Here is a 27,667-nt window from a genome sequence, read left to right as displayed (position 1 = left end):
CCCCACCGAACCAAACCCAACCGTCAGCCTTTACTCCACCTCCAGCTCCCCAAACTCGACAACCTGTCAAGTGTCAACTCGTCCACTTCAGTTGAACTCATGATCCACCCTTCATCAAGGGACGATCACTCTGCCGATTGAACCCGAATCAATTTCAAGGAGGTCTCGATGTCGTCTGCTTCCCAGCCCGACTTGTCGACTCCAACCACACCCGCCACCTCGACCTCATCATCAGGTACCGACCCTCCACACCTCAACTCCAACGACAAGAAGAGCTCCAGCAGTACCTCCTTACACCAATCCGCGGCCTCCTACTTCACCTACCCAGTTACTCACGTCGTCTCTGGGCTTTACCGCCGACTGACCGATCCCCCAACAACAAACTCCGCCAACTCTACCAGTAACAACATGATGTCCCGTCTGCGCCGCCAAAACCCCAATCCCAATCCGAACCCTTCCTCCTCGTCCTCCTCGATCTCGTCGTCCTCTCAGCACCCGGTCTTCACGCCAGTCCGCACAGTTTCGCCCTTCCAACCGCCCCCACTAACACCTCTCACCCTCCTTGCGAACGAAGAAACCACACCAATCCCGCTCGCGCCGCAGAACCAGCTTCTCTCCCGTGCCCTTGCAGAGGAAATCCGTCTTCTCGTCCCGCCGCGCCTCCAATTGGTCAATTCCTGGCGTTTAGCATATAGTCTGGATCGCGACGGCGCGTCGCTATCAACGCTCTACGAGAATTGCCGCTCGGTGTCAGCGCGCAGTCCAAGGGCTGGCTATGTCCTCGTTGTTCGTGACGCTTCACCGTCCGCATCGACAATATTCGGTGCTTACATGACGGACCCCCCACATCCAGACTCCCATTACTTCGGCACAGGGGAGTGCTTCCTGTGGCGGGCGAGCGTTCTCCGCCCGCCTCCTGCCTCGCTCAGTATGGCCGACGGCGATGGAGGCGTATACTCCGAGGAAGCTTTGGAACGGGCAGGACTCCCACCGCCACCGAGCGCGGATACAACGAACGTTGGTAGGTCCACAACACTGCGGGGTGAGAAGGCACAGCCGAAATCGCTTGCACCGCATACACATGGGCTTGCTCAAGGAGGGGCTACTAATAGCGGAACTACAACCCCCGACCGAATCCGCTTCAAAGCATTTCCTTATAGTGGGGTGAATGATTACATGATGTTTTGCGAGACGGGGTTTCTCAGCTTAGGTGGAGGGTGAGTTTGAATCCTTCTTTTACAATCTCCAGGAATGGCAGGAGGAGCTAATAAATTGATCTGTCAGAGACGGCCACTACGGTCTATGGCTCGATTCAATCCTCGAAAAGGGTGTTAGCGCATCGTGTCAAACATTCGGGAACGAACCGCTCTCCGATGAGGGAGTTAAATTCGATGTTCTTGGCGTCGAAGTCTGGTATGTTGGGTCGTAGCTCAACTGTTCTTGGGTTTACGTCCGCTCATCACCGCTTTGGTTACTTAATATCCAATGCTCTTGGACGATATGGTGAGATGGAGGCGAATATCTCAAAAGATGACATGCTGCCACGCGGCATTCACTACTAGTATATAATCAATACCCGGGCATGATACGGCTGGTCTCCGTCATGTCTTGCTTTTGCTGTTTGTTTAATTTGAAAAAGGTTGGGTATTTAATTGATAGGGAGATCAACGATAATTTAATGAGCAATAGAATGAGAAGGATGGCTTGTCATGCACGCTTATGCAGGTAGATGATCTCGGTTGTACAGCAGCATAGCTTATTGTAGATATACACTGCCATTCTTTCTAGCTACTAGCTATTGTGTGGTACTATGTTCCAAGCGACATCAGCCTCAAGGAATATTAAAAATTACAATGAACATAGGAAAATGGTAGAAGAACAACTGGAATGTTTAGAAAGCTCAATAATAAGATATTACAAACGACAGGGGTATGCATATGTCAAGAGCAAATCACGTAATCATCAGGACGTGGCAGACGTGAAGAACAAAAGAAAATCCACTAATAAGGTGAGTTGACGATATCATCCCTCCCGAGCCGGCTGCCCCAGCGAGTGGCGCGACGGCTGGGCGTAACCGGGCCAGCAATACTCTCGCGGGTAGGCCTCTGTAGAGCCTTCCTGGCAACCATGTTGACCTCATTTGGAAGCGCAACAATGACATTCTTATCTGAGCCAAAGCGGAAGTTGTCCGCCATCACATCCTCGGAGTAGCGCTTGATGGTGTAGGGGTCTTTGCGACCTGCAACAACCTTCTTCAGGCTCCAAGTAACGATGAAAGGCCCTGTGGCGGTGACAATAGAAGTCTCTTCAGTGTCAACGCCAGTGTTGAAGCGGGCTGGCGTAAATGAGATAGGTTTCTTCGTCTCGTGTTGGAATTGCGCCACATGAGCGGGTGTTAGACCAAGACGCCGAGGTTGCGGCTTAGAGTCTTTGGCAAAAGAACGCTCGAACCCAAGCTTGCCTTCGTTCTTGCCATCCTTTTGCAGAGCATCGATGAGGAGTAGATATGTGCGGCAAGTAGCAAGAACCCATCGGCCGTCAGCAGACACATCTAGACCGATGATAGCCTCTCCCAGTGCTGGAATATGGGTCTTTGCGTTGATACCAAGGCGGTCGAACATACGGATGTCACCCTTGTTCGAAGCCACAGCAAGGTACCCCTTCTCCGTTGTCGCCAGCGCAGAAAAATCGTTCTTGCTCGCATACTGCTTTAGTTCCGCATCGACCAGCTTGTTTCCAGCCACACGAGGGTCAACACGGAAAAGGGCATTGTGAGATGCTGCAACGAAGGGTTGAGCGGAGGTCATTTGTGAAAATTTCTGCCATAGTCAGGACCACGCGACAATAGTTAGTTAGCAGAAGACTTACACTTTCAGGGGCAAAAGTTTGGACCGGGATATCATCGTGGATCTTCCATTCGTCGATAATCTTACCATACTCCAAATCCATGCGGTACAGGGACTTGGGGTCGTCGCCATTCTGAAGGATCAAGTTCGAGTCTTCTGCGTGCAGCATGACTTTCTTAGGGCTGAACAACTTGCCCTTGGGAGTTTCAACCTTCGAGATGTTGGTTGAGAACTCGAGATTGTTGTCCGGCGTGTGCTTGAAGACTCCGATCTTCGAACCACGGACGACGAAGGAACGATCATGTTTGTAGCCAACGGCGAGCTGGGAGTTAATATTGCCGTCCTCGTCGCGCGTCACAACGTCGTCTTGCTCTTCATCAGAATCGTAGTGCTCACTACGCTGACCGTCGTTCGCCTCCTCTTCTTCCTCCTCTTCCTCTTCCTCTTCTTCCTGATCTGCCGCATCTGCATCTTCCATCGTTAGGTCCTGGAAAGCGTCCAAGACATAATCCTTGTCATTGTCTTTAACTTTTGTCCATTTGGTCTCGTTCAACTGCTCCCAAAGAGCTTGCAACAGACCCTGCTGAAACCTCTCTTCCGTTTCTTGGTCTTTGAAACGCAGGAGCCAGGAATATGCTGATCCAATCCCATCGTAGTGGTTGAAGATGAACGACAAGTACTCAAAGTTGAAAACTGGATTGATATCTGCCACCACGGCCTGACCGAGCCAATCCTTGTCCTTTCCGCTAATCTGAAGCCAGTATTGCCAATCGCCAACTTCTGTTACTGTGGCGGTCACGTCGGGGTCTTGCATCACAAATGTTCCGCTCTGGAAATCAAAGAGATGCAGCTCCGCTCGCTCCTTGGTTAGCACTTCTCTCGCTTCAGGCTGGGCAGCGGAAGGCGGAGCGACGGTAGGCTCATCCCCAAGAGCTGGGGCAGCGAGCTGCTTCTTAGAACGAGTATATTCAGCGTCTCGAACCATGGTGGAGTCTGCGGATGCCACCGAATGCGCCCGTGTTTTTGTGGGCGACGCAACCGGGCTTGCCGATGGAATAGGCCTTTCCTCGTCGAACGAAAATTCCAGAAGCTCTTCTTGAGTCGCTTTCTGGGCGCTGCGGCGGTACTTGCGCTCGTATTGGCACTGACAAGCTGCTAACTCGAAGGTGGAAACCTTGTCTGACGGGACAGAGGGATCGCAGATAAACTCAAAGAGGTCACCGGCGTCGCCACTTAGATCTCTCCAAGCCAGGATCTTCGAGCCTCCTTCACGGACTTCCGATCGGAAATGAAGGTTTTGATCGAGAAGAAAAGCCTTCTCGTCCTTGTCCAAGCTATCACTGAGCCCTTCGCCAGACTCGTCTTCGGCAAGCTCTTCCTCTCCTTCCTCGTAGGCGCGTTGGATCACAAGTTGGTACTGAAACTCCTGGCCGGTTCGTCGAATCGAAGCGGCGGCGTCTTTGAAGATAAGCTCAGAGTAACCCTTTGGCGACAGAGGGCGGACGAGGTAAAGCTGGCCCTGCGGGATATCGATGATGGACTCTTTGGAGTTATCACCAAAGATAAACTTGCTCACTGTGATGTTGAGAGAATGGTTAGTGTCCAAAGTGGAAAGTCAATCTGAAGCGGTACGATGAGGGGTAGATCGCGGGGTAAGACAGAAAATGCAGTCTAAGAAAGACGAAAAATAAAAGAAAGCACCAGATGGAAGCACTTACCATTACGCAGCATAAACATGTTGGCGGAGTATCTGGCTGCTTAGCAACAGCTGACGGCGGCAGTTTGTTTGTTTTTGCGGAAGGTGGCCCCAAGGCAGGGATTAGATGAAAGCAAAATATGGGTCAGAAAATAAAGTGAAATGAGGCTTCAGTCAGAGAAAAAGGTCTCCTCACCCTGGTAGCAGATGATCCGTAGATATCGCCAGGAAGAGAACCTCTACTGAAGAAGAATGATGCTGTGCTGAACTTTTTTCTTTTGAGGGTCCATAACAACGAAGGTAAATAATAGTCGAGACCGATCTTGGGTTAACGTTATGTCATCGTTGTGGCAACTTTGTGGCGCTTGTGGCGGCCAAATTCGCGGCTGTGCAGGCCAATCGTTTAGTTACCCAGACATTCATCTACATTTCCTTCTCTCATACAAGAGGTTAGGCTCGCCGCACCCAGAGGATACTTGTTCCTCCTTTTAAGTACTTCACTATATCTACACAAAACTGTATACCGACCAATATTCACACCGCCAGCATTTGTTTTAGGCGCTAGAGCTGGTATCTGTCCGTGCAGCTCGCCATTCATTAACCCGGACTATCCAATCATGAACAAGAGCCGCGAAAACGCTCTTCTCAGTCCCGTCAACAGGAAGGCCATGCGTACCACGGTCTAGAACAGCAAAGGTTGATCGTGGATAGAGCTCCAGCAAGCGCAGGCAGTCACGATAGCCCACCACACCGTCTTGCCGACCACATACAATCAGTGTGGGCGCTGAGAACTTGGCAATTTCATCATCTAAACGAATAGATAACTGATATCGTTGTGGATCTGCTCGGATCGGATCTAACACCGTTTGGTCTGCTGCTCTCTCTGCTGGAACGATAACCTCCTCGTACTTGGCCTTTAGAGCCTTTATGTAAGCAGGTGTTTGGATGAGAACATTTCCAAGAAGTGTCCTGTCTTCGGCTGGCATGTTCGATATGAGTTGCTCATTCGTAATCAGAGGCTTGAAAGCATCGAGATCACGCTTGCTATCTTCCGGCTCAATGAGTGGTACGCGTAGTAGTAAACCGTCGACTTGCTCGCGATATTTCTGAGCTATGGCACGTGCAAGGTAGCCACCACATGATGAGCCGGCAACTAGGAATCCCGAGTTCCCAATGCGAGAATCTATGAATTGCACCAAGCGACGGTATATCTCATCCAGATCTCTGACATTGTTCGCAGGGGTGCTGCCCATGCCAGGAAGGTCGACGTAAATTCGGCGGACTCCCTGAGTTTGACTCAAAATCGGCTCGAAATCTAGCTCCTCGACTTTTCCCTCCATCTGCCATCCATGGATGATCAGAACAGGAAGCCCTTCACCAATTTCATGTGCAGCTAGGAGAGGTTCCATTTTGCTCTGTACTGGCTGGTGGATCTGCGATCTATAAGGAAAAGGTACCAGAGTAGCGGATTGAGGGATACAGAATGTTCAGATCACGTCTTATGGTGTCAAAATTGACTTAGCCATACGTATACGTATCCTCTACAGCAACAAATACGAGGGTGGAGACACTGAAACGGCGAAATCCCTTAATGCGGCTAAGATACATAGGTATCTAGTCTCAGTTTGGATGCCTTTTATCCGCTAGCATATAATGGCTACTGGTAAATTCCTCACTCGTTCTTCACTATCCCATGAATCCCAACTATTGGCTGAGGTTGAGAATTCGAACGCCCATTATCTTAACCGTCATATATCAATCATATTCAAGGAATCTGTGCTCACCAGACATCCGTTGGTGCTCCTTCCTCGGTCTGTGTAAATCATTCTCCTCAACCCCAGAAGAGCAGGCACCGCGCGGTGATTTATTGTTGCGAACCTATAGGCAGTCTGCAGGTGCTTTAAGTGATTTAAGGGCCTATCTATGCCGAGCTGAGGTGGCGTGAAAACGTCTAAACTTCCAGGCTAACTGAAGCCCGCCACGGCTAAACAAGTCTGTTTTTATACATATCATCCGTAATTAAGGGCTTGTTAATGCCCTCGTTGGAGACATTTTGCTGGAGGTCCCTATTATGGCCTATATTACTGTTTGGTCAAGGGTTTTGAGATTTTGGTCTCTGTTATTGAGTTAAATAATATAGCATTGAAGGTTTCTAGGTAGAGTAATCATGGCTACAATGGCTACCTGCGACGATGCACTTAAGCTTAAGTTAGTTGCACAAAGCAAGCCTAAAGCTGATCGCTACACCTCCCAGGTTGGCACTGAGGTACATACGGAGTGGAGAAAATTAACTAATGACGATATTCCTCCGGGGTGCCCATCTGTGAGCTCGTATAAATATCTCAAGACCTCGCCATCAATTGTGAACTTTCCGTCATATGCATGTGTAGATAGAAGCCACACAACCTCAGCGAATTCATCTGGTGTAAAAAATAAACCGACATTTATCAAAGAGGTTTCGCTAGGTTGGGGTCAGTTTAGTACGCTGCGAGGGGCCAAAGGTAGCTGGAGTAAACCATATGCGGGCTACCTCCAGGCCTGTCGTAGGGCTTCCGTAGGTACAGAAAAGACATATTTTTATGTCTTTACCTTGGCAGACCTTAGCTCTTTGATGATCGTGTTCCAGAAGCCATAGTCGGTGTATGAACCCTGAGCCTCATCCATAAGGATTACAGTCTGAGGAGCAAAAATTTTTTCAATACTATATGCAGGATACCTTTGCCGCAGAAGCAAACGAATCGAGCCAGGAGTCATTGCCAGGAAATAACTCCAGTGACTTCCATATCTCAAGTAAAAAGACATTCCTATGGTTCTCGAGATAATGGTCCCTTAGGAGTTGGGACAGGATCGTCTTCCCGCTTGCTGGTGTCTCGCGTACGTGAATCACGTTTTGAGAATCCACAGCAGATGCCACCTTTAATACTGTGCCCTGCGCAAACATCTTGTCGGAATAACAGTGGATATCCGCCCTCGCAAATGTGTCAGCTTCAGTTATGTCCTCTGAGAAAACAGCTGACACTTACGTTTGGTGATGTGCTCCTTGGTATAATATTGTTGCCCGTGTATGCTGATAACTCAGTTGGAGGTGACCTAGGATGAGAGTCCTCGTAATCTATCAGAAGATGGTCGCATTGCTGACACTTCTTATGCAGGGTGACTGAGAAGTCGCAATAAAAATCCCTTTCGGACATGGACAAGGTAACTCATTAATCTTGCCCAACTTGATGGCTGCAGCGCACCGGCCTGTGCTTAGTGCACGGGAATGAAGCATCCCTGTTTCCCGGTAGAGGAGATGACACACGGGGACATTATGACGGAGAAATGTTTGAAGTTTGATGGAAAGTATCGTATGATGAAGGTTGTATTTCAGGCAGGGCAGAGGGACTTATAGTTTGGTGGAAGATGCTGAGAGAACTGAGGAAGGAAGAAAGGTTAAGATTTTATCTTAAAGAGCAATTTCAAGAGGAAGAAGTTATTAAGTTGCCTGCCATGTTCCTTTGGCAACCGGCAGAGCCAAGTTACTGGGCTACACAATACGTCGTTATGGAAGTGTTTCAATATGGTAGGAGCTAAACCTCAAAAGAAGTTTACAGGCCTTGCTTCGCAAAGCGAATTGGCGAGGCTGAAGAGAAGGACGGAAACGAGAAAAGGTCTGCCTGGGGTTGTCGCAAGCAGATTGCACCAGCAAAGGGTTCGACTTCTCCAGCTTGAGCATGGAGCCTCAATTTGTCCAGGCTGTCTGGCACTGTGACGGAAGTCATGTGAGTATCATCAGATTACGTCGTCAGCTGGCACTGACAGAGGTTGGTTGGAATAGTAATAGCTAAAGATATATAACACTCTCACTCTTCCTATCTGGGAAAGTGCACACCTTTGGTAAATGTACGAACAAAAAATCGCTCCTTCCTTGTCAAGAGCACATGACTTGGTGTATATTAAAGTCGGAGAGGGTCTCAATTGGTTCCTTTTCTTCTGTCAGACTAAGTCTTTCATTACGACAAGGCAGTGACCCCCATTGATGCAATGTTGGGCAAGCCACGGTTCGTCGACTGCCCTCTTGTGGCCAGCCAGGGCTCATGAGAGCTTCCACTACGCACCAACATGCTATAGCTACGCGAAGCGGACAGTATTCAGGCAATTATTCTTGGCGGTGATAACTTGGCTAGAATTTACTCGACAGAACTGAACCATCCACCCAGGTAAGGACGGACAAGTACTGAGCGTTTCTAATCTGGACCTCGGCCAATAGCTTAATGGAGTTACAATACTTTCAGCAAGACACGGAGATACTCGCATACGTAGTATCATGGCAGCCGTTGTTGGACACAACCGTACTCGAACCGCTACAATCAGTCTCAGACCAGGCCTGGATGATGCATGTCCTACATACAGTAGACCAGATAGGCCAGTCGTTATTCTTGATCTTCTCTCGAGACCCGACAGATGGCTGCTTACCCGCTTAGACTTTGGGAGACGGCAACGGACTGCTTGACGGTGGTGGCGAAGCAGTTGTGATAGCCGCTTCCAGTAAGGTGAATGTGGTCCACATCACCTCCTGTGGTACCGGCGCAGCTGGAATTGCTGTATAAGCCGAGATAAACCGTGTTGACTGCTTGACGGGGCTGGATTGCCGAGGGTGCAGCCGTGATGAGGACACCGAGGGCGCTTACGGTGAGAACGGTAGCGAAGTGCATCTTTTCGGAGTGGGTATGGAGTGCTTTGAACGGAGGATGTTATTGCTCCAGGACAGCGGACTGCGGTGCTTGACCTCAGTCTGAGATCTGGGAGTCTTTTATCCCTTCTGGCAAGGTGGACGGCATGGAAAACAAACCGGCGGTGGCGAGGCGATTGTACTACCCAAGGTACAGTCCCTAGTTTTAAATGCCGGTCCTTAATGAAATACCGAGAGCTAGGTGATTGGTCAAGTATTCCATTGTTCTGTGACCGGCCGAGGAAAGGTACTTAAGCATGGATGATGTCAAATCACTAGCTGGCCAGGGCTAGTGGAAGTGCAAGCCCTAAACTGCAAGACAAGAACGAGGCCCCGGGTAGTTCCCGGTCATTCCATTGAATCCAAGTCAATCTATATAGCCGGTCTTCTATTCGTCCGATGTGTATAGCATGAGCTGTGGACTCTTTTGATCTGCGGGAGAGGATAGTTGTCTGGATATGTACAGCAACAAGCCATGGAGGGCAAAGCTGAATTGAACATCATGACTCTGCAGTATGTTAATACCACGGTAACCTGATAGTGACTTTTAGTAGTTTTTCTCCAACTCTGCGCGGGATCTCACGTTCTTCCGCCAATGATCTCTTGTCAACGATTTAGGCTGTATACTGTAGTCTAAACCAAGATCAGCATTTGATAGACGTCAGAAACCAAAAGCTTGAACCCGTTATATGCAGTCTACCCCGCAAAAAAAGGTGCATGGCCAGATAGAGATATAAGCAGTGGCATAATACCCTGAACTAACAGCTAAAGCCACAAAATGTTCTCCCTCCACCTTTTTCTGGGACCTCTCCTCCTTGCCCTAACGACGATCAATGCATCGACAACACAGAAAGAACCACGCATGGTTCGCAAGGATGTCGTCCGCCAGTACAACCCCGTACGCACAAGCCTCTCGACCACGACCCCTGTGCAGGTTGGCAATGGCGATTTCGCATTCGGCGCCGACATCACCGGGCTGCAGACATTGCTCGCGTTCAATATCCTATCCTCCTGGTGCTGGTGCAACGACTCTCTCCCAACAGCTCCCAACCAGACAGAACCAAGTGATTTCACCGGCATGGACTGGTGGACCCATGGCCGCCTCGTGAACTATAACATACATAACCCGGCTGAGGCAGAGATCTTGCAGTGGTTAGTTGCGAACCCACACCGGGTTAATCTTGGTCGTGTTGGGTTCCTGTATAAGGGTCGTAATATATCTGTCGAGGAAGTCAATGACGCCGTGCAGACTTTGGATCTGTATAGCGGGATTTTGACTTCAGAGTTTACCCTGCAGGGAGAAAGGGTCTCTGTCACAACGGTCGGAGACCCAGAATCTGACATTGTTGCCGTTGATGTACAGTCATCGCTATTGCAGTATGGCTCCCTGGTTGTCTTCTTTGATTATCCCTTAACAACGGGGACGAACAAGTTCGAAGCCCCCTTTGTCGGCAACTGGGCTGCGGTATCAGCGCATGATACCTCGTTGAATAGCATTACAGAGCAAAAGTCGGTAATCAGACACTTACTGGGGGGCACTTCCTACTTCAACGCCATCAGATGGGAGCAAAAAGGCAATCTTAGCGGCCCCTTTGAAGGAACGCACCGGTACCTACTCCAGCCCGCTGGCGAATCGAGCAGATTCACTTTTAGTACTGGATTCTCACCATCGAGAAAAGTCCAAATCAAGCCATTTGCATCCGTGCAGAAAGCGTCAATGAAATGGTGGGCTCAGTACTGGGAATCTGGAGCGTTTGTGGACTTGACAAGATCAGGGTCTTCAGACGCAGAGGAACTGCAAAGACGGATTATCCTCTCCCAGTACCTGCTCGCAGTGGACAGCGCAGGCAAAGACCCTCCGCAGGAGTCCGGGCTGCAAAACAACGGCTGGTACGGCAAATTCCATTTGGAAATGGTCTTCTGGCATCTCGGCCACTGGGCGCGCTGGAACAAATGGGATCTACTGCACCGTAGTCTCGACGTATACGAGCGGTTTCTACCTTCATCCATTGAACGTGCGCAGAAGCAGGGATACGCCGGTGCACGATTAGGGAAGATGAGTGACCCAACTGGAACATCGGCACCTGGACCGCAAAACGCCCTCCTGATCTGGCAGCAACCGCATCCGATGTTCTTCGCAGAGCTGGAGTATCGGTTGTGGCCCAATTCTACAACACTACACAAATGGGGTCATCTTCTAGATGAGCTCGCGACGTGGATGGTCTCCTATGCGTGGTGGAATGCGTCGACACAGGTATACGATCTTGGCCCGCCGATGTATCCGTCGTCGGAGAACACGAGCCCTAATTCAACATACAACCCGACCTTTGAACTTGCCTACTGGCGGTTCGGTTTGAAAATTGCCTCGGACTGGAGGATGCGGCAGGACATTCCGGTCCCTGAGTCTTGGACCCGGGTCCTTCACAATCTAGCACCGTTGCCTATCGTCGACGGCGGATATTCCATCTCTGCTGATCTGCCGGATATGTGGACTAACGCCGCTTATACGGCAGACCACCCAAGCCAGATTGCCGTATACGGCCTTCTCCCACCGACGGCTGCTGAAGAATGTATCCGTTGTCAATGCTACCATGAATCGGATTATGGAAACCTGGGATTTCAGCAAGTCTTATGGTTGGGATTTCCCGATGCTCGCGATGACATCGCTTCGTTTAGGGGACGTGAACCAGGCTGTCGGGTGGTTACTGGATTCGCACTTCCAGTTCGACGATGTTGGGAATCCTGTGGGTACGGTTGTGCCTACACCGTACTTTCCGGCGTCGTCCGCCTTGCTGCTTGCGGTTGCAATGATGGCTGGCGGATGGGATGGTCAAGAGGGCATGCATTTTCCGAAGCACTGGGAGCCAAAGGTTGAGGGCTTTGCAGCGGGAATCTAGATATGCTTAACGACTAGTGTTTCTTCGCAATCTTTGCAATCCAACGTGGATACGTTTGCGCGTAGAGCGTGGTCAGTCACCATAGGCCTGGGGTAAGCTGAGCGCGATTGTCCATGGACGGACACATTTTGATATTGCCTGCGCTACAGTCAAGAGCAAAACTCGCTTAATCACTATTTCGCTTCAGAGATATGTCGTACCTCTAATAGCAGACATTCGACAGGCTCATAATTTATCGAGCAAGGACTGTCTCGCGAAAATAGGCTGTTACTACGGGTATCAAGAGGAGCTGAAATTTGGTGTTTCATTAATGCGCTCGTCTATTCGTCTTGTTTGTTCTCTTGTACAGCGTCGATGTCTTTTGGCGTGACTGCTTCAGCGGGTTCAGTAGCTTCAGTATCCTCGACTGTCTCCGACACGGTTCCTTTTTCGGTATTTGATTCAACATCATCCCGGGGTGTTGAATCCCTCTGCCCCTTGACAGAATCTTTTAGTGCGCCACCTTTTCGCGGCGGAAGAGTCTGCATAAATGCTTCTGCCCAATCCCGTAATTGCAGCCAACGGACCATGATCTCCACGACATGGTTTGTGGCAAGGACAGGGCGTGAGTTCATCTGGATGTACTGTCCGATTGGTAATTTAGCCGTTCGGATCCCCAATTCCGTTGCCCGCTTGTGGCAAATCCCTTTATGCCGGTTCTTGTCTACCAGTCCACCGATTATATATGTGCTGTACGGCTTGAGTTCTGTCAGCGTCTCTGAGCTGTCACTAGTGAGATAGACAATTTCCCCATCTTCCGGCTTCGCATCAGTCTTGTCCTCAAATGGACCAACTAGCTTCCCGCCATTAGGTCCCTGCATCACCTCACTTGCTTCCTTCGCAGCCTGTAGCCAATCCTCACCCGTAAAGCGTACACCTTTCCATCCCTCGTGCGTCTTGTGAAGCACCGTCTCGAAGCGCTCCTTCAGCTTTTTATTGAAAGACGAAATGATCAAATGACCGTTAAATGCAGACTTGTTGTTTTCAGAGTACGACCGAGTAAGCTGTTGACCCAGGGAGACTCTCTCTTTATCCTGCATCAGGTCGTCAAATCCGCAGTCGATGATCAGTGTGAGCGGAAGGCGTGTTGATTTGCGGTGCCGTGTCCGCGTCGTCATAGGGAATAATTTATTCAACTCCTCGTTTGGGTCCTTGCCCTCTCGCTTTGCTTCTTCCCAAAGTTCACGTCTGCGCTCTTTTCGCGCAGCGGTCTTTTGCTTCCGTATGATCTTGCGCTCTTCCCGTTTGGCTTCCCATTGTTCCAGCTTGGCCTGACGTCTCAGCTGTCTTTTTGATATTTTCTGCTCGGTAGTTTCTGGTCCATCCGTAGCAGTAGAGGATGCTGGCTCTTCAGACTCCTTCGAGTTATCTGTGGTTGCGCCGGGTATCGCTTTTTGGCTGTTGGTTTGCTCGGCCGGAGATGTGTCGTCTTGCGAGCCTTTGATTGCGCCGGTAATTAGCGGTTCGGATTCGTGGGCTTCGCTACTCCCAAGCTTCTGGATTTTTCTGGGTCGTTCTTCCTCTTCCATTTTGTGATTGTGCAATGGCAGGTAACTGTAATCGTTCCAGTCGGAAAAAGGCTTCAGATAACCAGCCCCACATGAGAATATCACCAACCAAGTCATGTGATTTCGTCTCAGCTTTTAACTACGCCAGTTTTGTTTTATCGCTTGCCTGTAAAGCAGTCGAACTGAATATCAATTCTCAAAGTATATTAATTATACCGAGTATAACAGCGTAAGACGTCACTTTGTCCAAGGAGTCCGATCCGCAGCTATCTACAAAATGAAAACGGTCCGATATCCAGCCAATCAAAACTCCCGAAGCACCAATTACCAAGTGTAACTACTTCACGTGACCATAATCCCAACTTCTCCGCCAACTCCATCATCACCGCATACATAACTGTCTTACGAGATCCCTCCCCTTTCCACGTCGATTGTAGGCCGCTGCCGATACCGTCAGTCGCCAAAATGCCTCAGGATATGCCCCCAGCCGGGGGCTACCGGCAAGTGCAGTACAAGGTACGCCAACCCGATGAATTTCCTCCCTACGGGCAGCCCACTTGTCGCGAGATGAACCCGGTTCTACCGTAGACATTCCACGATAGACTGGGGAAGAGAGGTTAACAAACAATGTGAATAGCGCAACATTCCCGCTCGCGGCTTCCGACCCATCACTTATCTCGTTGGCATGCACCTATTCATGGCCTACGGTTACTACAAGCTCTTCTACGGTATCCGAGAACAAAAGTATGCATACCTCGACTCTTACCACAGCAGAGAGAATAGAGAAACTGATAAACTGCGCCAGCGAACTCGCCCGTGAGAAGATCTGGGGCCGTCTACACATCCTTCCCCTCCTCCAGGCTGAGGAAGACCGCGACCAGGTCCGTCGGTACTACGCTGACAAGGCGCGTGAGCAGCAGCTGTTGGGCTCTGAGACGAAGGTCTACAACTCTGACAGGTGCGTAATTTCTTCATCATCATTGCTTGTTGAGATGAATATTGTTGATGGAAGCGGCGGAGGCTAATGGTGGCTGTTAGATTCGTTCGTCCTACATTTGCGTACACGCCGGCGAAGGCTATTAACTAAGGGACCGAGAGTCATGGCACTGGTGTGAGGTTCAGAGTTGTATTATGTGAGGACTAGAGAAGGCGCTTCTCGGAGGACACGGACGATACTGAATCGTATGGTAAGGTTGAAGGTTCAGGAAGCAATGTACACTGTAGATATACCGTCTGCAAAAAAAGACAGACTAGTTCACAACATTTGTTATTTTGTTTTTCTTTCAGTAAACTCTGTACTGCACGTTTGCGAGAGTGTTTGCAAGTCTCCCTCAGATCAGGGTATATGCGTATCGGAGACCAGACGAGGTTATGAGCACAATGGAGGCATAAATTATTTCTAGTCCTAGGAGGTTTATCTATTCTTCAGATCATTATATGCGACAATACGCTGAGAATGAATAATATACAAAAGCAATGCAGCCATGCTTAACCAAACATGTCCGCAACACCGGAAAGATCAGGCCCATCATTTATATCGACCTTGTGGGTTTGTTGACCCTCCATTTCATTGCTCATATATCTTTCCTGGAGAGCACTGCGCGCCTTGCGGCGCTCTTCGCGTGATCCCAATATTTTGCCTTGTTCGGCAATGCTGACACCTCTTAGTCCCTCCAAGAGGTCAAGAACTAAAGCGCGTTGTTGGCGGGCGGATGTGGAGCGCACGAGGGCAGCTTCAGTGCTTGCTACCCGTTCCTCGGTCATGCCAGGAAGGCTGAGAATGAGAGCCTTTGGTGTGGGTGTGCTCGAACCGTAGAGAACCCATATAGACGCGATGAGTTGGGCAAGGTCTTTTTGCATGTCGACGAAATAGGGCTCGTGCACGGAGGTGATGCAAGCCTTGAGTACTTCAGAAGAAATGAATTCGCGGATGGTTACGACTGTTTGTGAGTTGTGGGGAGGGGCAAAGTCCTGCAGAATGGATCGGATAACTCGCGTTATAATGCTGCAGCACCGGGTATCGCGCATGCGCAGTGCGTGGGTGCAGAAGAGCATCACTGGCTCGAAAATCTCAGTGGATGAGAGGACAAAGTGTCGGATGGAATCTGAGAGTGCGGGGAGCGGTTGAGGAGCGCTTGGGTCCGTAGGTTCTTCGTCAGGGTCTACGTAGAAAAGGGTTAGCTTGATGGGCAAAGCTGCTGATTTCTGCACTGGCTGCATACCTCCTCGTTGCGGGTCCAGGAGGCTTGCTACCATAATAACCGCGGAGTACGTCAGTTGTCGCAGGATGCTCTCTGATTTCATTTCATCAGCCAGGTCGCCATCTCCCAGACCTGCCTTCCTTTGCTCAATGGATTCCCATTCGGAAGTGACCTTTCGGTCAATATTAACAAATAGTGTGGACAGCATTGGTGGCAAAAATTGGCTTCGGAAGCGGACAGGGCAGTCGTCAATTATGCATCTAGAGATGTTGAGAAGGACGGAGAACTGATGGGAGGAGAGATGGGAGGAGTCCTTGAACAGTGCTTGGGATAAAGGACCAGGTAGTTCCGCAAACCCGTAGAAATGTTCACGCAACCTACTCATGCTGAAGAGCATCGAGTAGCAAGATTCCCTGACTGCCCTGACCTTCCCTCTGACTGAGGATGCGAAGCCCTCAAGAGATGTCCGCGAAGCAGTGATCTTAGCATAGAATTCATCCCGACTTCCACTTGATATGCCGGCTTGCCAGAATCTGTCAGTTAATATACGCTCGACGATACCCCACATATCTCCGGGCAAGCCAGCCCAGTTCTCCGGATTGTGGAACGCATGAGCGTTGCTGCGGGCTATTAGCTCAGATCATCAAATCATCTAAATGGTTTTTACCTAACAAGTTGCAATAGGGTTGGCAAGATAATTGGGATCAGGTCGTGCCAGAGAGTACAAGCGATCTCATACGGCGGGTCTGCTTTCTTGAGCTTGTCAGTGGAGACCGCCATCATTGTCTTTGTGCCTCTCAAAGGTAGTTGCTGCATCGATGTTAGCTTTGGCTGTAATCGAATTTCGAGGCGTCTGGTACCTGGAATCTCTGTGTCATTTCCTCCTGGACCTGCTTGCCTTCCGCATCAAGAGGTACCTCTGACCAATCTGCTAGCTTCTGAGCATGTTTTGATTGCATGTACGGGCCCACGTTCTGCAGTCCTAGCAGGTTGCAAAACCCTTCAAACGTTGAAGATTTACTTCGGATCTCATCATCCTGCCAGGCTTGCTTGATCGGTTCCACAAACGATGCTAAGCGGGACTGGCGCAGAAACGGGTCGACATTGTTGGCACGTTGCCTAGAGGTGTCAGTAACCAACCAACCATAGAAAGGCCTATCTTACATAATAATAAGTAGGATTGAGGTGAACTCCATGTGAAGCTTGTCGTCCACCCGATTGGCCATGGTAATCTCTTGAATTTTTGGCTCTAGAAGGTCATAGAAGGTCTTTATGCATCAGCAGGGTCTTCTTTAGTTCCTAGAATTGGAGACTCACAGAGAAGTAGTCAGCATAGCGAGTCGCAAGTCGACGCAGCTCGTGGCTAGCCAGCCCGTGTAGCTCCTTCACAGCTTCTGAATAGTTCGGAAACTCGGGTTGGTCAGGTAGACGTGTCATGAGAGTGTACTCTAAGACCTTGAGCGCGAAACTAGGTGTTTTATCAAGCGCTCTGGCGGAAATATCTACAACTAGTTTCACAATGCGTTGTTTCAAAATTGGGTCCTGAACCAAAGGTCAGCGATGAGAATGTAGTAGCAAAGGACGGAACATACTTCGAAATTCCTTTGCATCAACTTGTACGCCCATGTTTCCAAAATGTTTTCTAACTGGCCGCGCCTTTGTTCCTACAAATCGTTAGTGGAAGCCCAATTGTATGAGTTTGGTAGCATACATCTTGTTGTGGCATTCTCCCGTGCACTGCAACCCATTTTGTGTACCCCTTCAGAGTTGCCTCCACTACCGCAAACTGCGTATCTGCGCGCATCAAAGGCACTGAGTTCTTCGAGAAGGATTTCGCTACCAGTTGTTAGCCTGATTCAGTTAAATTGGAGCAAGAAACAAACGAACCAGTGAAGGGCTCAACTCCACTGTACAGGTTATCTAAGTTGTTGTCGACCCCAAGAAGAATATGTGGAATAGCCTCTTCAGGCCGCTTCTGAACTATCGTCTCAATGATGGACGAACAATACCGTCGATAGTTTCCAACAAAGGCATGTTTTTCCGGAACGGTGTCTATATCTTCATTAAGGAAAATTACGGTGGGATCCTCAGAATCGGCGGGCAGAGATTCCCAGTGCACAAGGCGTTCAGTACATATGGTTAGTAGTGGGGGGATGAGGTTGATCACAACGTCTAGATTCCCAATCTTTGGATTGGCAATTAGTTTGGACCAAATATGAAGAACGGGTATCGACACGGTGAGACTGCGATGCTGAACAACGTTTAACATGAGATGGAAAAAGAATGGCAAGTCCACACCAGCTGAAGTTTCAATTGAAAAGCCTTTTTCTTCGAGAAATCCAGCAACATAAGAGACCATCTGTTTCAGTGCATTAGTTATATGTTATATTGGTCGGAAGCTAACCATACCTCTGAAAGCTTCTTGGAAATTGTGTACTTCGTGTCGTCGATATCTTCTGGGCTAACAATTGACCACTGGAATAGCTTCAATATTACATTTAGAGATTCCGTTTCGTACATCAGATGTACCAATGGTTGGAAGCCCTCAATGTCATAGGCCGACCTGCTATAAAGCGCATGTAGTGCCTCGACGGCGGCCTAAATTATTGGTAAGCGGCCTATTCTCCGGCAGGGTCAGATAAACATACCAGTAGTACTTGCTCATCAGTACAGGTGAAAGCTCCAGCAATGCTTGGAACACAGCCTGAGAGATGGATAGCTTTGGGTATTGACCACACTAGCACCGACTTCAGGTTAGCCAAAGCCTTCAAAGCAGCGTCCTTTGCCTCCTTCGAGTGCTGTACGCTTCCAATGCATTGCTGGAGAAACTCGCATATCCGAGTCAGCCAACCCTCATTGCCACAGCGAATAGCGACGTGGTTGTCGCGTTCCGGATACGCTTGTTCAAATACAGCCAGTGGCGTGCAGATTTCTACCAAAGCTCGGTTAAGATCTGTTCCGCGCAAAGACGAAACAGTATCCTCCCTGTAGAAAATATCGTCTGATAGCGTCTCAAGAACAAGCAGGACAAGTTCTTTGTGCACAAGGCTCGCGTTCCAGAATTGGACAAGACGCTGGTCCATATCCAGCCAATCCAGGCCCCAGCTCCGCTTGGCGACTTCGGCCCATAGCTGTGGGATCTTATTGCGAATATACGTAGGATCTTCCGGTTGGATGGATTCGGCAAGCTTCAACACAATGTCCCTCAAATTCGTGATCTCGTCCGTGGCGGTGAATGAAGTATTGCGGAGGACGTGGTCGAGAAGGGTCAACCCGAAGTAGCGCACCAATGCATCATTCTCTCTGCGAGAGGCTAGCATGAACCCATTACGAGCAGCAGAGGAACTTTGTTTCTGCGACTCCACGAACTGTAAAGCCTCTCTGCGGAGCTCGTTCGTTGACGACGGGTTATGTATGAGCTCAAGCGCGCGAACAATACCGGCTATGCCCCCATCCACGAGTCCCTCTTCCGCAGCCATGGCTTCGCCGGTGGTCACCCGAGTCAACTACTATGGCACTTGGAGATCGCGGCACCAAACGTTATTCACCGCCACTTGGAGAAGAACCTTGCCTGTATCCACCTTTTGGAAAGCAGTGCGTGTTGTCTGATTCTTCGTTGGGGTAAGCTGCGATATTAGAGCAAGTCGACCGTATGGTGTGGTCAAGGCCCAGGCAGCACGGCTAGCAGTTCAAGGACTGGTTAGGTAGTGCACGTAAGAATGCGGCTGAGGTCCGGATAGCTCCTAGGTAGGTTGTTTCTGTAGATGATTGTGCGGGAAACGGGGAAGGGGATGTTCCAACCTTCCCCGACGATCTATGCTCTGTGCGAAGGCCAAAGTTGACTCTCCTGCTATTGACTAGGACGGACGTTGTTGGTAAATCGTTAAAGAAGGCGGTATTCCGCAGTCTGGGAGAATTTTCCACGCGCTCGGTCGCAATGCCCACACCGACTCGGAGGGGCAGTTTCTCACCGCCTTTTTCTTATCGATAAGCCATCAGATAAGGCAACTGTATGAATTGTGGTCTGGAGCAGTTGTGTATTCGTTTATGATTATTCAGATATCAGTGGTAGTTATTAGAAACAACGTGCCTGAACGCTAAGACGAATTCATAAAAGCAGCCTACATCACGATGCATCCTCCCGTCTGACACTGCTCAAGGTAGCTAACGTCCTCCGCCGATGGGGCTGCTAAAGCACCACCTTTGCGCTTGACACCCAGGATCTTAATACTCTGATCACCCTCGGGATGCCACCACCGGAGCCGCTGGACACCGACATCCCTGAGTTCTACGTGGTCAATCAACCACTCCCCCGAGCTGATATTCACTTCGGTATGGGTTTCCGGGAAATGAAATTCCGGGAGGAAGATCTCCGTCGGGGTATCCTGTCCCGATATCGCTCTATTCCCAACAAGTGACATAGAGAAGCTACAGTTCCGCAGATCGAACACATACTCGGATACTAACCCATTAGTGACGATAGGGCTAGGTCGAAGGTAAGCCTCTGCAGCACGGTATCCCAATCTGTCCTCATCTAGCTGAGATACTTGTGACGATATAGAAGGTGTCTTGATCGCATCTTTCAAGTTCCTAGGGCTTATCTGTTGGTTGCTGTTGTGGCTGTGGCTGGACGAGTATGAAGGGGATTGGTGGTCTAACCGGCTAGCGGATCCGTGATCCAAGAACTTGCCGCTCGGAAGCTCTAGGTCGTCGACCGAATATATAGACAAATCTTCTCCATTCCACTGGTCGCCCCACTCATGATCATTCTGAAGGAGCTGTTAGGGACGTTGTATATACGAATCCGTGGTCCAGAGGGCTTCTTACCTTTGCCGTATAAACCCACAAAGTGAAGCCATTGGAGGAACTTCCTTCTAGCGCGTAGTGGCATGCATCCATAGCGCTGATCTGGCTGCTGTAATCACCAGTTTTATAGGCGTATTTGTCATCCATGTCGTAGGGTATCCCAGTCTCGGTGAATATCAGCGGGTGGTTCCCCATGTACCTAAAGCTCTCGTCTCTCAGAAATTTAAGCTGATCGCGCAAGCAGTTTCGGATTGCCGTCTCTCCTATTTTCACGCCAAAAGCTGGCGTGAGGTATTTCCCACGGAGGACGCCTATCACATCCACGTTATAGAGACGATTCCTGTACGTGTTAAAACACTAGGCTGCTGAAGCGGGAAGATACTACCGACCAATGCTTTGACATGAGTGTGAGGCCGTCATAATAGTGAACGGCATGAACCATGTTCGGATCATCATCATTTGACCCTTTGATGTCAGGCGGAATCTCCATGACTGGAGGTTGGCAAAGCATGATAGCACCGGGCCATACACTCCTGATAGCTTCTGTATAGGCTCTATAGTGCTCTAAAAAATAGGTGTTAGTGAACTTGTCGTAATCTAGTGGCTCGCCAGTTCGGGGTTTCTTCGCAAAGTAGTCTTTCTGTAAGAGCTCGTCTGTCGCAGGATCCCAGACCCCATGCTGAGCCCACAAGCATTCGCCCAACTTCCAGTTGGGGTCCCTCGTCCAGCCATACTTGGTGTCATCATAGGTAACTGGCAGCCAAGCGGTCTCGCCCTCGGGGTCCACAAGTTCCCGGCCGCTCTGATAAGGACCGAACCCTCCAAATCCCCATATTGGCTCTTCACAAGCACGACCTGAACCGGTGAGCATAGCTTGAAAAGCAGTCGGCGACGTTCCTAACTGGAGCTGTTGTTCTGGAGGTATGACGGATATGTCTTGGTAGCCAATCAGCCCCCGTTGAGGTTCGTTAAGGCTTTCCCATCCGATAACCACATCGTTTTCAAGATCACCAGCATCGTGGATCTTCTGCGCGAAGTATCTACAAGCAGAGATATAGTGACTCTGAAGGTAGTCCTGAATATTCATGCCGTCTATGATTGCCTTGGGTGCGAAATCTCGCCCTGCCCAGAAGAGCGTGAACATCGTCTGGCAAACCAGTCTTGTATAATTCGTAGCCCAGATCATTTTCGGAAATTTGGCAGGGTCATCCCAAGTGTTCTGCACCAAGGCAGCCTGAGTTTTTTTAAATCCTCTAGGGTCCAGACCCGCAGCGTAAAGAGTCCACGCTGGTGCGCCAGAACCTCCAGAAAGCCTTGACCACTATATTGACAAGCAGTGAGCCCTAGAAGTTTGATGCAAGCCATGGAAACTTACCACATCCTGGTGCGGATCCATGAACACGTAGAACTGATATTGCTTCGCAATTCTAAGCACTTCTATAGTGAAGGATATCCACTCGTCATCATATTTACCAGGTCCTTCGTGTTCAATGGCCTCCCAAGTAAACATGTACCTTATAGTATTATAACCGAGTTTCCACAGCCTGGAAAAGTGTGTATGTGCTTCGTCAAGTGAGAACGGCCGTCCGACAAATGAGACGTTGTCGGCGTCAAAAAAATTATCAGCGACGTTCGAGGGAACATTGGGAGACTTTGGATATTTGGCTTCTCCTGCCACGTTGATTCCTCTTAATGTAATCTCACGATTCTGAGGATCTTTGAACCTAGCGCCATCGATTCGCAGGCGAAGGGACGCCATGTTCGTGCTGAACTTGTCCGGGTCCGCGGTTACCGGTACAAATCGGTCAAAATCCTGAAGAAAAGATGATCGGTAATTCTTATAAAAAAAAAAAAAATGTTTACCGCGCTGGATATCAATCTGGCTTCTTAGTTTTGACCATATGTTAGACGCGCTTGATGCTGCTGATAAGAGCTGCTCACCAACGAATGCAGCTTGGTGTCGACGAAACAAGAAACTATGGAATTCGGTCACAAAGCTAGCAAATAGATGTTCTCGTGATCTTGAAAAAAGAGCGAATAATATCACAAGTCAATATAGAATCAGTCATGGATCAGCTGGAGGTTATCATGGGGAGCTGCAGTCAGCAATGCGGAGACGAAACGGCGCTACCTCAAGAGCGATAAGCGGGCTCTGACGTACCGCAGTCCACGCAGTGTCCGGCTTCCCCACCGAGAGTGTTTTCCCTTCTCCAAGCTCCCAAGCCAGGAAATAGCAACCTCCGACAAGCCCATGAGGCGATTGCTTTTAAGATGTCAAGCAAATCGGCTCTCAAGGAGGTGCGGGCGGCCCTCGATGCGAAAAATTTCGAGCTTGCAGCCGACAAAGCCAAGGCCATTGTCAAGGAACAGCCTCAAAACTATCATGCGTGAGTGAAGTGGCACATTCTTTCAGTGCCGTGCTAATGCTCGACACCTAGAAATGTCTTTCTTGGTCTTGCGCAAGATAAACTGAATCACTTCCTCGAATCCGAAAGAGCGTACCTCGCGGCCACTCGCATCAAGGGCGACGATAAAACAGCGTGGCAGGGACTCATAAGTCTCTATGAAAGACAAGGAATTCAGTACCTGGAGCAGTATCGAGAGGTTGTAATCAAACTTGGGCTGGTATTTGCTGCTCTGTGAGTGAAGGACAGACCCCTGGTGCAACTTTGGACGCTAATTAGAACGCCAGTGACGATAAACATCGGTGTCAAGATGTCGTGGACAAATACGTTGCCTTTACAAGGAAGAATGGAACCCGCCTGCAGTACAAGAGAGCCCTTGAACTACATTTGCCGACAAGCCCGCTCTATGATTATCTCGAAGGTCGTCTGCCTCACCCTGCCCATACTTACCAACGTCTCATCGAAATTTCCGAATCGGAAGAAAGAGAGTTTATTAATCGGGAGATCGGTGAACGAAGAACTCGCCTCGGAGCACGTATCGACCAAGTTACTCTGGAGGTAAAGCGAGATGCCTACAGGCGGAGCGAACTAGAAGAGTTATATCGGGGAATCGTCAATTGGTCGCACGATGACCAAATTCGACGCACATACGAAGAGAAACTACTACAGAGGGCATATGATGTTCTTACTGTTCTTCCCGCGAATGAGAAGCATGCAAAGAGAGAAGAGGTGCTACAGGCTGCTCGAGATATGGTTATTATCAAGCATCCGTTTGAACTTGCTTGGAAGATCGTACTGGAATGGCAAGACGTCGAGAATTTCTCCCAATGGGACCGGCCCTTTCTTGAAGATTTCATCGAGTTCTTCCCTGGAGATGATCTTACCAAGGTCCTCAAAGGATTTTTGGCGAGCGACCTCTCTCCGTTCCCCAAAGAGCCGGCCAAGCGGAATGAAGAAGCTGAGAAATCCGAAAATGGAAATGGAGAAGAGGTGGCTGCACAGGATCGCCTCCTCATGATGGTGGAAGGGTTCGAAATGTCTTCCGCATCAATCGTTGCCCACAGAATCATGGCGGAGCTTTATTCGTCTCTCGAGGAGTACGAAAGTGTTGTCGATGTATGCCGTAAGGGACTTCAAAATGTGGATGACCTTGTCAGAAGGACGGGTATCAGTCTTCAAAACACTTCCGACTCTCTAAACATAGCACTGGCAAACTCCCTCATTTACCACCAGTCCCCACGAAATCATCCTGAAGCTCAGAGGATCTTCCAGGATATACTACAAAGGCATCCAACTTCCACCAGCTGTCTTCTCGGCATCGGTCTCATCCTCAAGGTCGATGAAGATTACCCGGAAGCGGTCAATTTCTTGGAACGTGCTTTGGAGCGGGACCATTCAAACCTCAAAGTTCGTGGCGAATTGTCATGGTGTAGAGCACTAAATGGAGATCTTTCTTCCGGCCTTTCAGGACTCCAGGACGTTCTCGAAGAGCTGCAAGCTTCGGAAAAAGAAAATCGAGTTTTCAAGGGCGAGATTCTCTATCGCATCGGATACTGCCAGTGGGAGATTGATCCATCACCTGCTGCCCGGAAAAATCGGGCTGGTGCGTATGCCAGTTTTCTCGCTTCCGTTCAAGCCAATATAAGCTTTGCGCCGGCTTATACTAGCTTGGGCCTCTACTATGCAGATTATAAGAAGGACAAAGTTCGGGCGCGGAGGTGCTTCCACAAGGCCTTCGAACTATCCCCGTCTGAGATTGTCGCAGCTGAGAGGTTAGCGAGGACCTTTGCAGATCAAAAGGAATGGGATCTTGTTGAAGCTGTCTCGCAACGTGTTGTTGACTCTGGCAAGGCGAAACCTGCGCCCGGCTCGAAAAGAAAAGGCTACAGTTGGCCATACGCTGCTCTCGGTACAGTCCAGATTAACAAGCAACAGTATCCTAAGAGTATTGTTTCATTTCAAGCGGCTCTTCGAATCTCTCCTGATGATTATCATTCGTGGGTTGGTCTGGGTGAAAGTTACCACAATTCCGGCAGATACATCGCCGCTACAAAGGCATTCTATCACGCCCAGCAGTTAGAACCCACGCTCTCGAACACCGAAAAAGGGCAAATCTGGTTCGCTCGGTACATGCTTGCGAACGTGAAGCGGGAACTTGGTGAATATGACGATGCCATCGCGAGATACGAGGAGGTGCTCAAAATCCGTCCGAATGAGCTGGGTGTTACGATAGCATTACTTCAGACGCTTACAGAAAATTCCTGGAAGTGCCTCGAGTCTGGGCTCTTCAATGACTGTGCCGAGCTTGCCAGAAAGGCAATCATTGTGGCCAAGTCGCTAGCCACTGAAAGAGCCGACATTTTCAACCTATGGAAGGGCGTAGGCGATGCGTGCGCGATACTCTCATATGTCAAGTCAAAAGCAGCCAAACTACCGATGAAGGAAGTCCGGGGTCTACTTTCCACTCAGCTCGAAGCTTCCGCTCTGTGCATCCTCACAGACGTCGATGATGTTGGAGAAAATCACTTGACGGCTTTGGACGATGGGAAAGATATTCTTACACTGGCGAACGACTGCATGTATGCCTCTATTCTGGCATACAAACGTGCCATCCATGTCTCGCTGCAAGACACTCATGCCCAGGCTGTGTCCTGGTACAATCTTGGCTGGGCAGAATACCGAGCGTCCAGGTGCATCAAGCTTGTTGGTGAGAAAAAGAAGCAGTCGCGCAGGCTTCTAAAGGCAGCAATGCGGTGCTTCAAGAGAGCCATTGAGCTCGAGGCTGGGAATTCTGAGTTCTGGAATGCTCTTGGAGTAGTGACCACAAGCATGAGTCCGAGAGTTGCGCAGCACGCATTCGTCCGAAGCTTGCACTTGAATGACCGAAGCGCACAGGTTTGGACGAACTTGGGAACACTTTACCTCATCCATAATGACATCCAACTATCCAACGAGGCATTTACTCGCGCACAATCGACCGATCCTGATTATTCCCAGGCGTGGGTTGGTCAGGGTTTCCTCGCTCTACTGTTTGGTGAACCACGGGAGGCTAGGGGGCTGTTTGAGCATGCTTTCGACATCTCTCGGTCATCATCAAGATTGCCCAAGCAGCAGTATACACTAACGCTGTTTGATCATCTCGTTGCAGACGCTTCAGTGTCAAACGAAGTTTCCCAATTGATCCAACCGCTCTTCACACTCTATCAGCTGACCAGCCAAGATCCCTCCGACCTACCCTTTGTCCATCTCTTCTCCCTTCTAGCCGAGAGGATAGGGGAATTCTCAGACGCCGAGTCGAACTTACGCAACCTCAGTTTGCATGTCGAGGCAGAATATGAAGTGTCTGAATCGGCGACATCACTTTCCAGATACGCACAAGCAAATGCGGACATTGCCCGTGTGCTCTTGGCTCGCCAGGAATACGAAGAGGCTGCAGAGAAGGCAGAAACAGCACTGATGTTGTCGTCAGAGGAGGACTCCGAAAAGTTCGAGCCTGAAATGTACAAAAACTTGCGCTTGTCCGCGCATCTGACAGCCGGTCTTGCGCATTACTATATGAGAGCCATGGACAATGCAATCGACATGTTCCGCGATGCACTTCAAGAAGCGGATAACTCGCCAGACGTCGTTTGTCTGCTCGCACAGGTCCTGTGGGCAAAGGGCGGCGAAGAGGAAAGGACCGTTGCTCGACAGCAGCTGTTTGAATGCGTTGAGAGCTACCCAGATCATGTTGGAGCGGTTACACTTTTGGGGGCGATCGCGCTTCTTGACGACGACAGAGACGTCATCGAGGCCGTTGAGTCCGATCTCCACAACATGATCACCAGAGACGATATCGAGATTCATCAGAGAGCGAGGTTAATCAAGCTCTTGACTGCAATCTCCGCGTGCGTTGCTGGTGATTCAGATGTCCCAAGTGAGACGAGACGTATCGGAGAGGCCGCTGCGGCGGTAATGAGAGCGCCTTACGACCCTCAAGGCTGGCTGGAACTATCCTCGGCTGCACAAGAATCACACCCTGCTGAAATGGGCGTCAAGACCGCTCTGCAGAGTGTTCCTCCTCGAAGTAATCTTGACGCTAACGACTTGTCAAAGGCATATTCACAGACCGGAAAGGCTAGCGATGCACTGCGGGCGATCATGGTTGCGCCATGGATGCAAGGCGGTTGGCAGGAACTGAGCCATATAGTCTCAGCTACCTAGTCAAAATTGTAGGTATATAGAAATAATAACCATTAGAAATAAGACCACATCCGGGAGACTCACATTTAGATCTAAGCACCTCCGCGTTCAGTCCTTGTGTCAGTCCCTGTCCCAGTAATCTTTTCCAGCAGTCTTGCCTTCCTCCCAGCCCTCCAAGAGAGATCCATGGATTCGATCTTTCCCCCGAGAAGCGTAACACTCTCCGGCGTCAACAAAATCACGCCTCGAGCTACAGTAGCATTTTCCAGGAGCAACTTCCCGCCGATAGGCAACTGCCCAATCCCGATCCCATCAATCCGGGCCATCTCAATCCCCACAGTCCTAGTTCCCTTTGCATCCTGAAGAATTAATCTGT

General features: G+C 49.7%; 11 protein-coding genes across 11 annotated transcripts, besides 1 other annotated feature; 4 read left to right on the top strand and 7 right to left on the bottom strand.

The window, feature by feature from the left end:
• Positions 1–27,667: part of a sequence feature (contig 1.51 915..1114266(-1)) that runs on past both edges of the window.
• ANIA_03004 (putative oxidative stress response protein Oxr1) lies at positions 169–1,562 on the top strand (the record flags this gene model as incomplete). The annotated part of the gene is made up of 2 exons (XM_655516.1): positions 169–1,217; positions 1,430–1,562. 2 exons carry the CDS (start codon positions 169–171, stop codon positions 1,560–1,562), a joined length of 1,182 nt encoding a protein of 393 aa, XP_660608.1.
• On the bottom strand, positions 1,760–4,583 carry ANIA_03005 (uncharacterized protein; the record flags this gene model as incomplete). The annotated part of the gene is made up of 3 exons (XM_655517.2): positions 1,760–2,819; positions 2,869–4,421; positions 4,565–4,583. The coding sequence occupies 3 exons, from the start codon at positions 4,581–4,583 to the stop codon at positions 2,001–2,003; spliced, it is 2,391 nt and encodes a 796-aa protein (XP_660609.1). The 3' UTR covers positions 1,760–2,000.
• On the bottom strand, positions 5,097–6,150 carry ANIA_03006 (alpha/beta fold hydrolase; the record flags this gene model as incomplete). Its single annotated transcript, XM_655518.1, has 2 exons — positions 5,097–5,982; positions 6,071–6,150. The coding sequence occupies 2 exons, from the start codon at positions 6,148–6,150 to the stop codon at positions 5,097–5,099; spliced, it is 966 nt and encodes a 321-aa protein (XP_660610.1).
• ANIA_03007 (uncharacterized protein) lies at positions 7,020–7,851 on the bottom strand (the record flags this gene model as incomplete). The annotated part of the gene is made up of 5 exons (XM_655519.1): positions 7,020–7,091; positions 7,132–7,218; positions 7,259–7,483; positions 7,566–7,632; positions 7,844–7,851. The coding sequence occupies 5 exons, from the start codon at positions 7,849–7,851 to the stop codon at positions 7,020–7,022; spliced, it is 459 nt and encodes a 152-aa protein (XP_660611.1).
• ANIA_03008 (uncharacterized protein) lies at positions 8,813–9,236 on the bottom strand (the record flags this gene model as incomplete). The annotated part of the gene is made up of 2 exons (XM_655520.1): positions 8,813–8,924; positions 8,998–9,236. 2 exons carry the CDS (start codon positions 9,234–9,236, stop codon positions 8,813–8,815), a joined length of 351 nt encoding a protein of 116 aa, XP_660612.1.
• On the top strand, positions 10,032–12,128 carry ANIA_03009 (uncharacterized protein; the record flags this gene model as incomplete). Its single annotated transcript, XM_655521.1, has 1 exon — positions 10,032–12,128. One exon carries the CDS (start codon positions 10,032–10,034, stop codon positions 12,126–12,128), a length of 2,097 nt encoding a protein of 698 aa, XP_660613.1.
• On the bottom strand, positions 12,471–13,718 carry trm10 (tRNA (guanine(9)-N(1))-methyltransferase; the record flags this gene model as incomplete). Its single annotated transcript, XM_655522.1, has 1 exon — positions 12,471–13,718. One exon carries the CDS (start codon positions 13,716–13,718, stop codon positions 12,471–12,473), a length of 1,248 nt encoding a protein of 415 aa, XP_660614.1.
• On the top strand, positions 14,097–14,936 carry ANIA_03011 (putative NADH-ubiquinone oxidoreductase subunit GRIM-19). Its single transcript, XM_655523.2, has 4 exons — positions 14,097–14,213; positions 14,335–14,441; positions 14,503–14,655; positions 14,736–14,936. Exons 1-4 carry the CDS (start codon positions 14,163–14,165, stop codon positions 14,782–14,784), a joined length of 360 nt encoding a protein of 119 aa, XP_660615.1. The 5' UTR covers positions 14,097–14,162; the 3' UTR covers positions 14,785–14,936.
• On the bottom strand, positions 15,186–19,377 carry ANIA_03012 (karyopherin MSN5; the record flags this gene model as incomplete). The annotated part of the gene is made up of 10 exons (XM_655524.1): positions 15,186–16,518; positions 16,566–16,708; positions 16,759–17,017; positions 17,063–17,166; positions 17,216–17,440; positions 17,491–17,562; positions 17,610–17,734; positions 17,786–18,257; positions 18,308–18,496; positions 18,547–19,377. 10 exons carry the CDS (start codon positions 19,375–19,377, stop codon positions 15,186–15,188), a joined length of 3,753 nt encoding a protein of 1,250 aa, XP_660616.1.
• Positions 20,020–22,463, bottom strand: ANIA_03013 (sterylglucosidase 1; the record flags this gene model as incomplete). The annotated part of the gene is made up of 4 exons (XM_655525.1): positions 20,020–20,676; positions 20,726–21,044; positions 21,094–22,025; positions 22,080–22,463. The coding sequence occupies 4 exons, from the start codon at positions 22,461–22,463 to the stop codon at positions 20,020–20,022; spliced, it is 2,292 nt and encodes a 763-aa protein (XP_660617.1).
• On the top strand, positions 22,976–27,352 carry ANIA_03014 (SKI complex subunit tetratricopeptide repeat protein SKI3; the record flags this gene model as incomplete). The annotated part of the gene is made up of 3 exons (XM_655526.2): positions 22,976–23,091; positions 23,143–23,343; positions 23,397–27,352. 3 exons carry the CDS (start codon positions 22,976–22,978, stop codon positions 27,310–27,312), a joined length of 4,233 nt encoding a protein of 1,410 aa, XP_660618.1. The 3' UTR covers positions 27,313–27,352.

Source organism: Aspergillus nidulans, chromosome VI, assembly GCF_000011425.1.
Source record: "Aspergillus nidulans FGSC A4 chromosome VI".
NCBI classification, from domain to species: domain Eukaryota; kingdom Fungi; phylum Ascomycota; class Eurotiomycetes; order Eurotiales; family Aspergillaceae; genus Aspergillus; species Aspergillus nidulans.
Note: the sequence above shows the minus strand (reverse complement) of the source record. Positions and strands in the feature narration are given on the sequence as shown.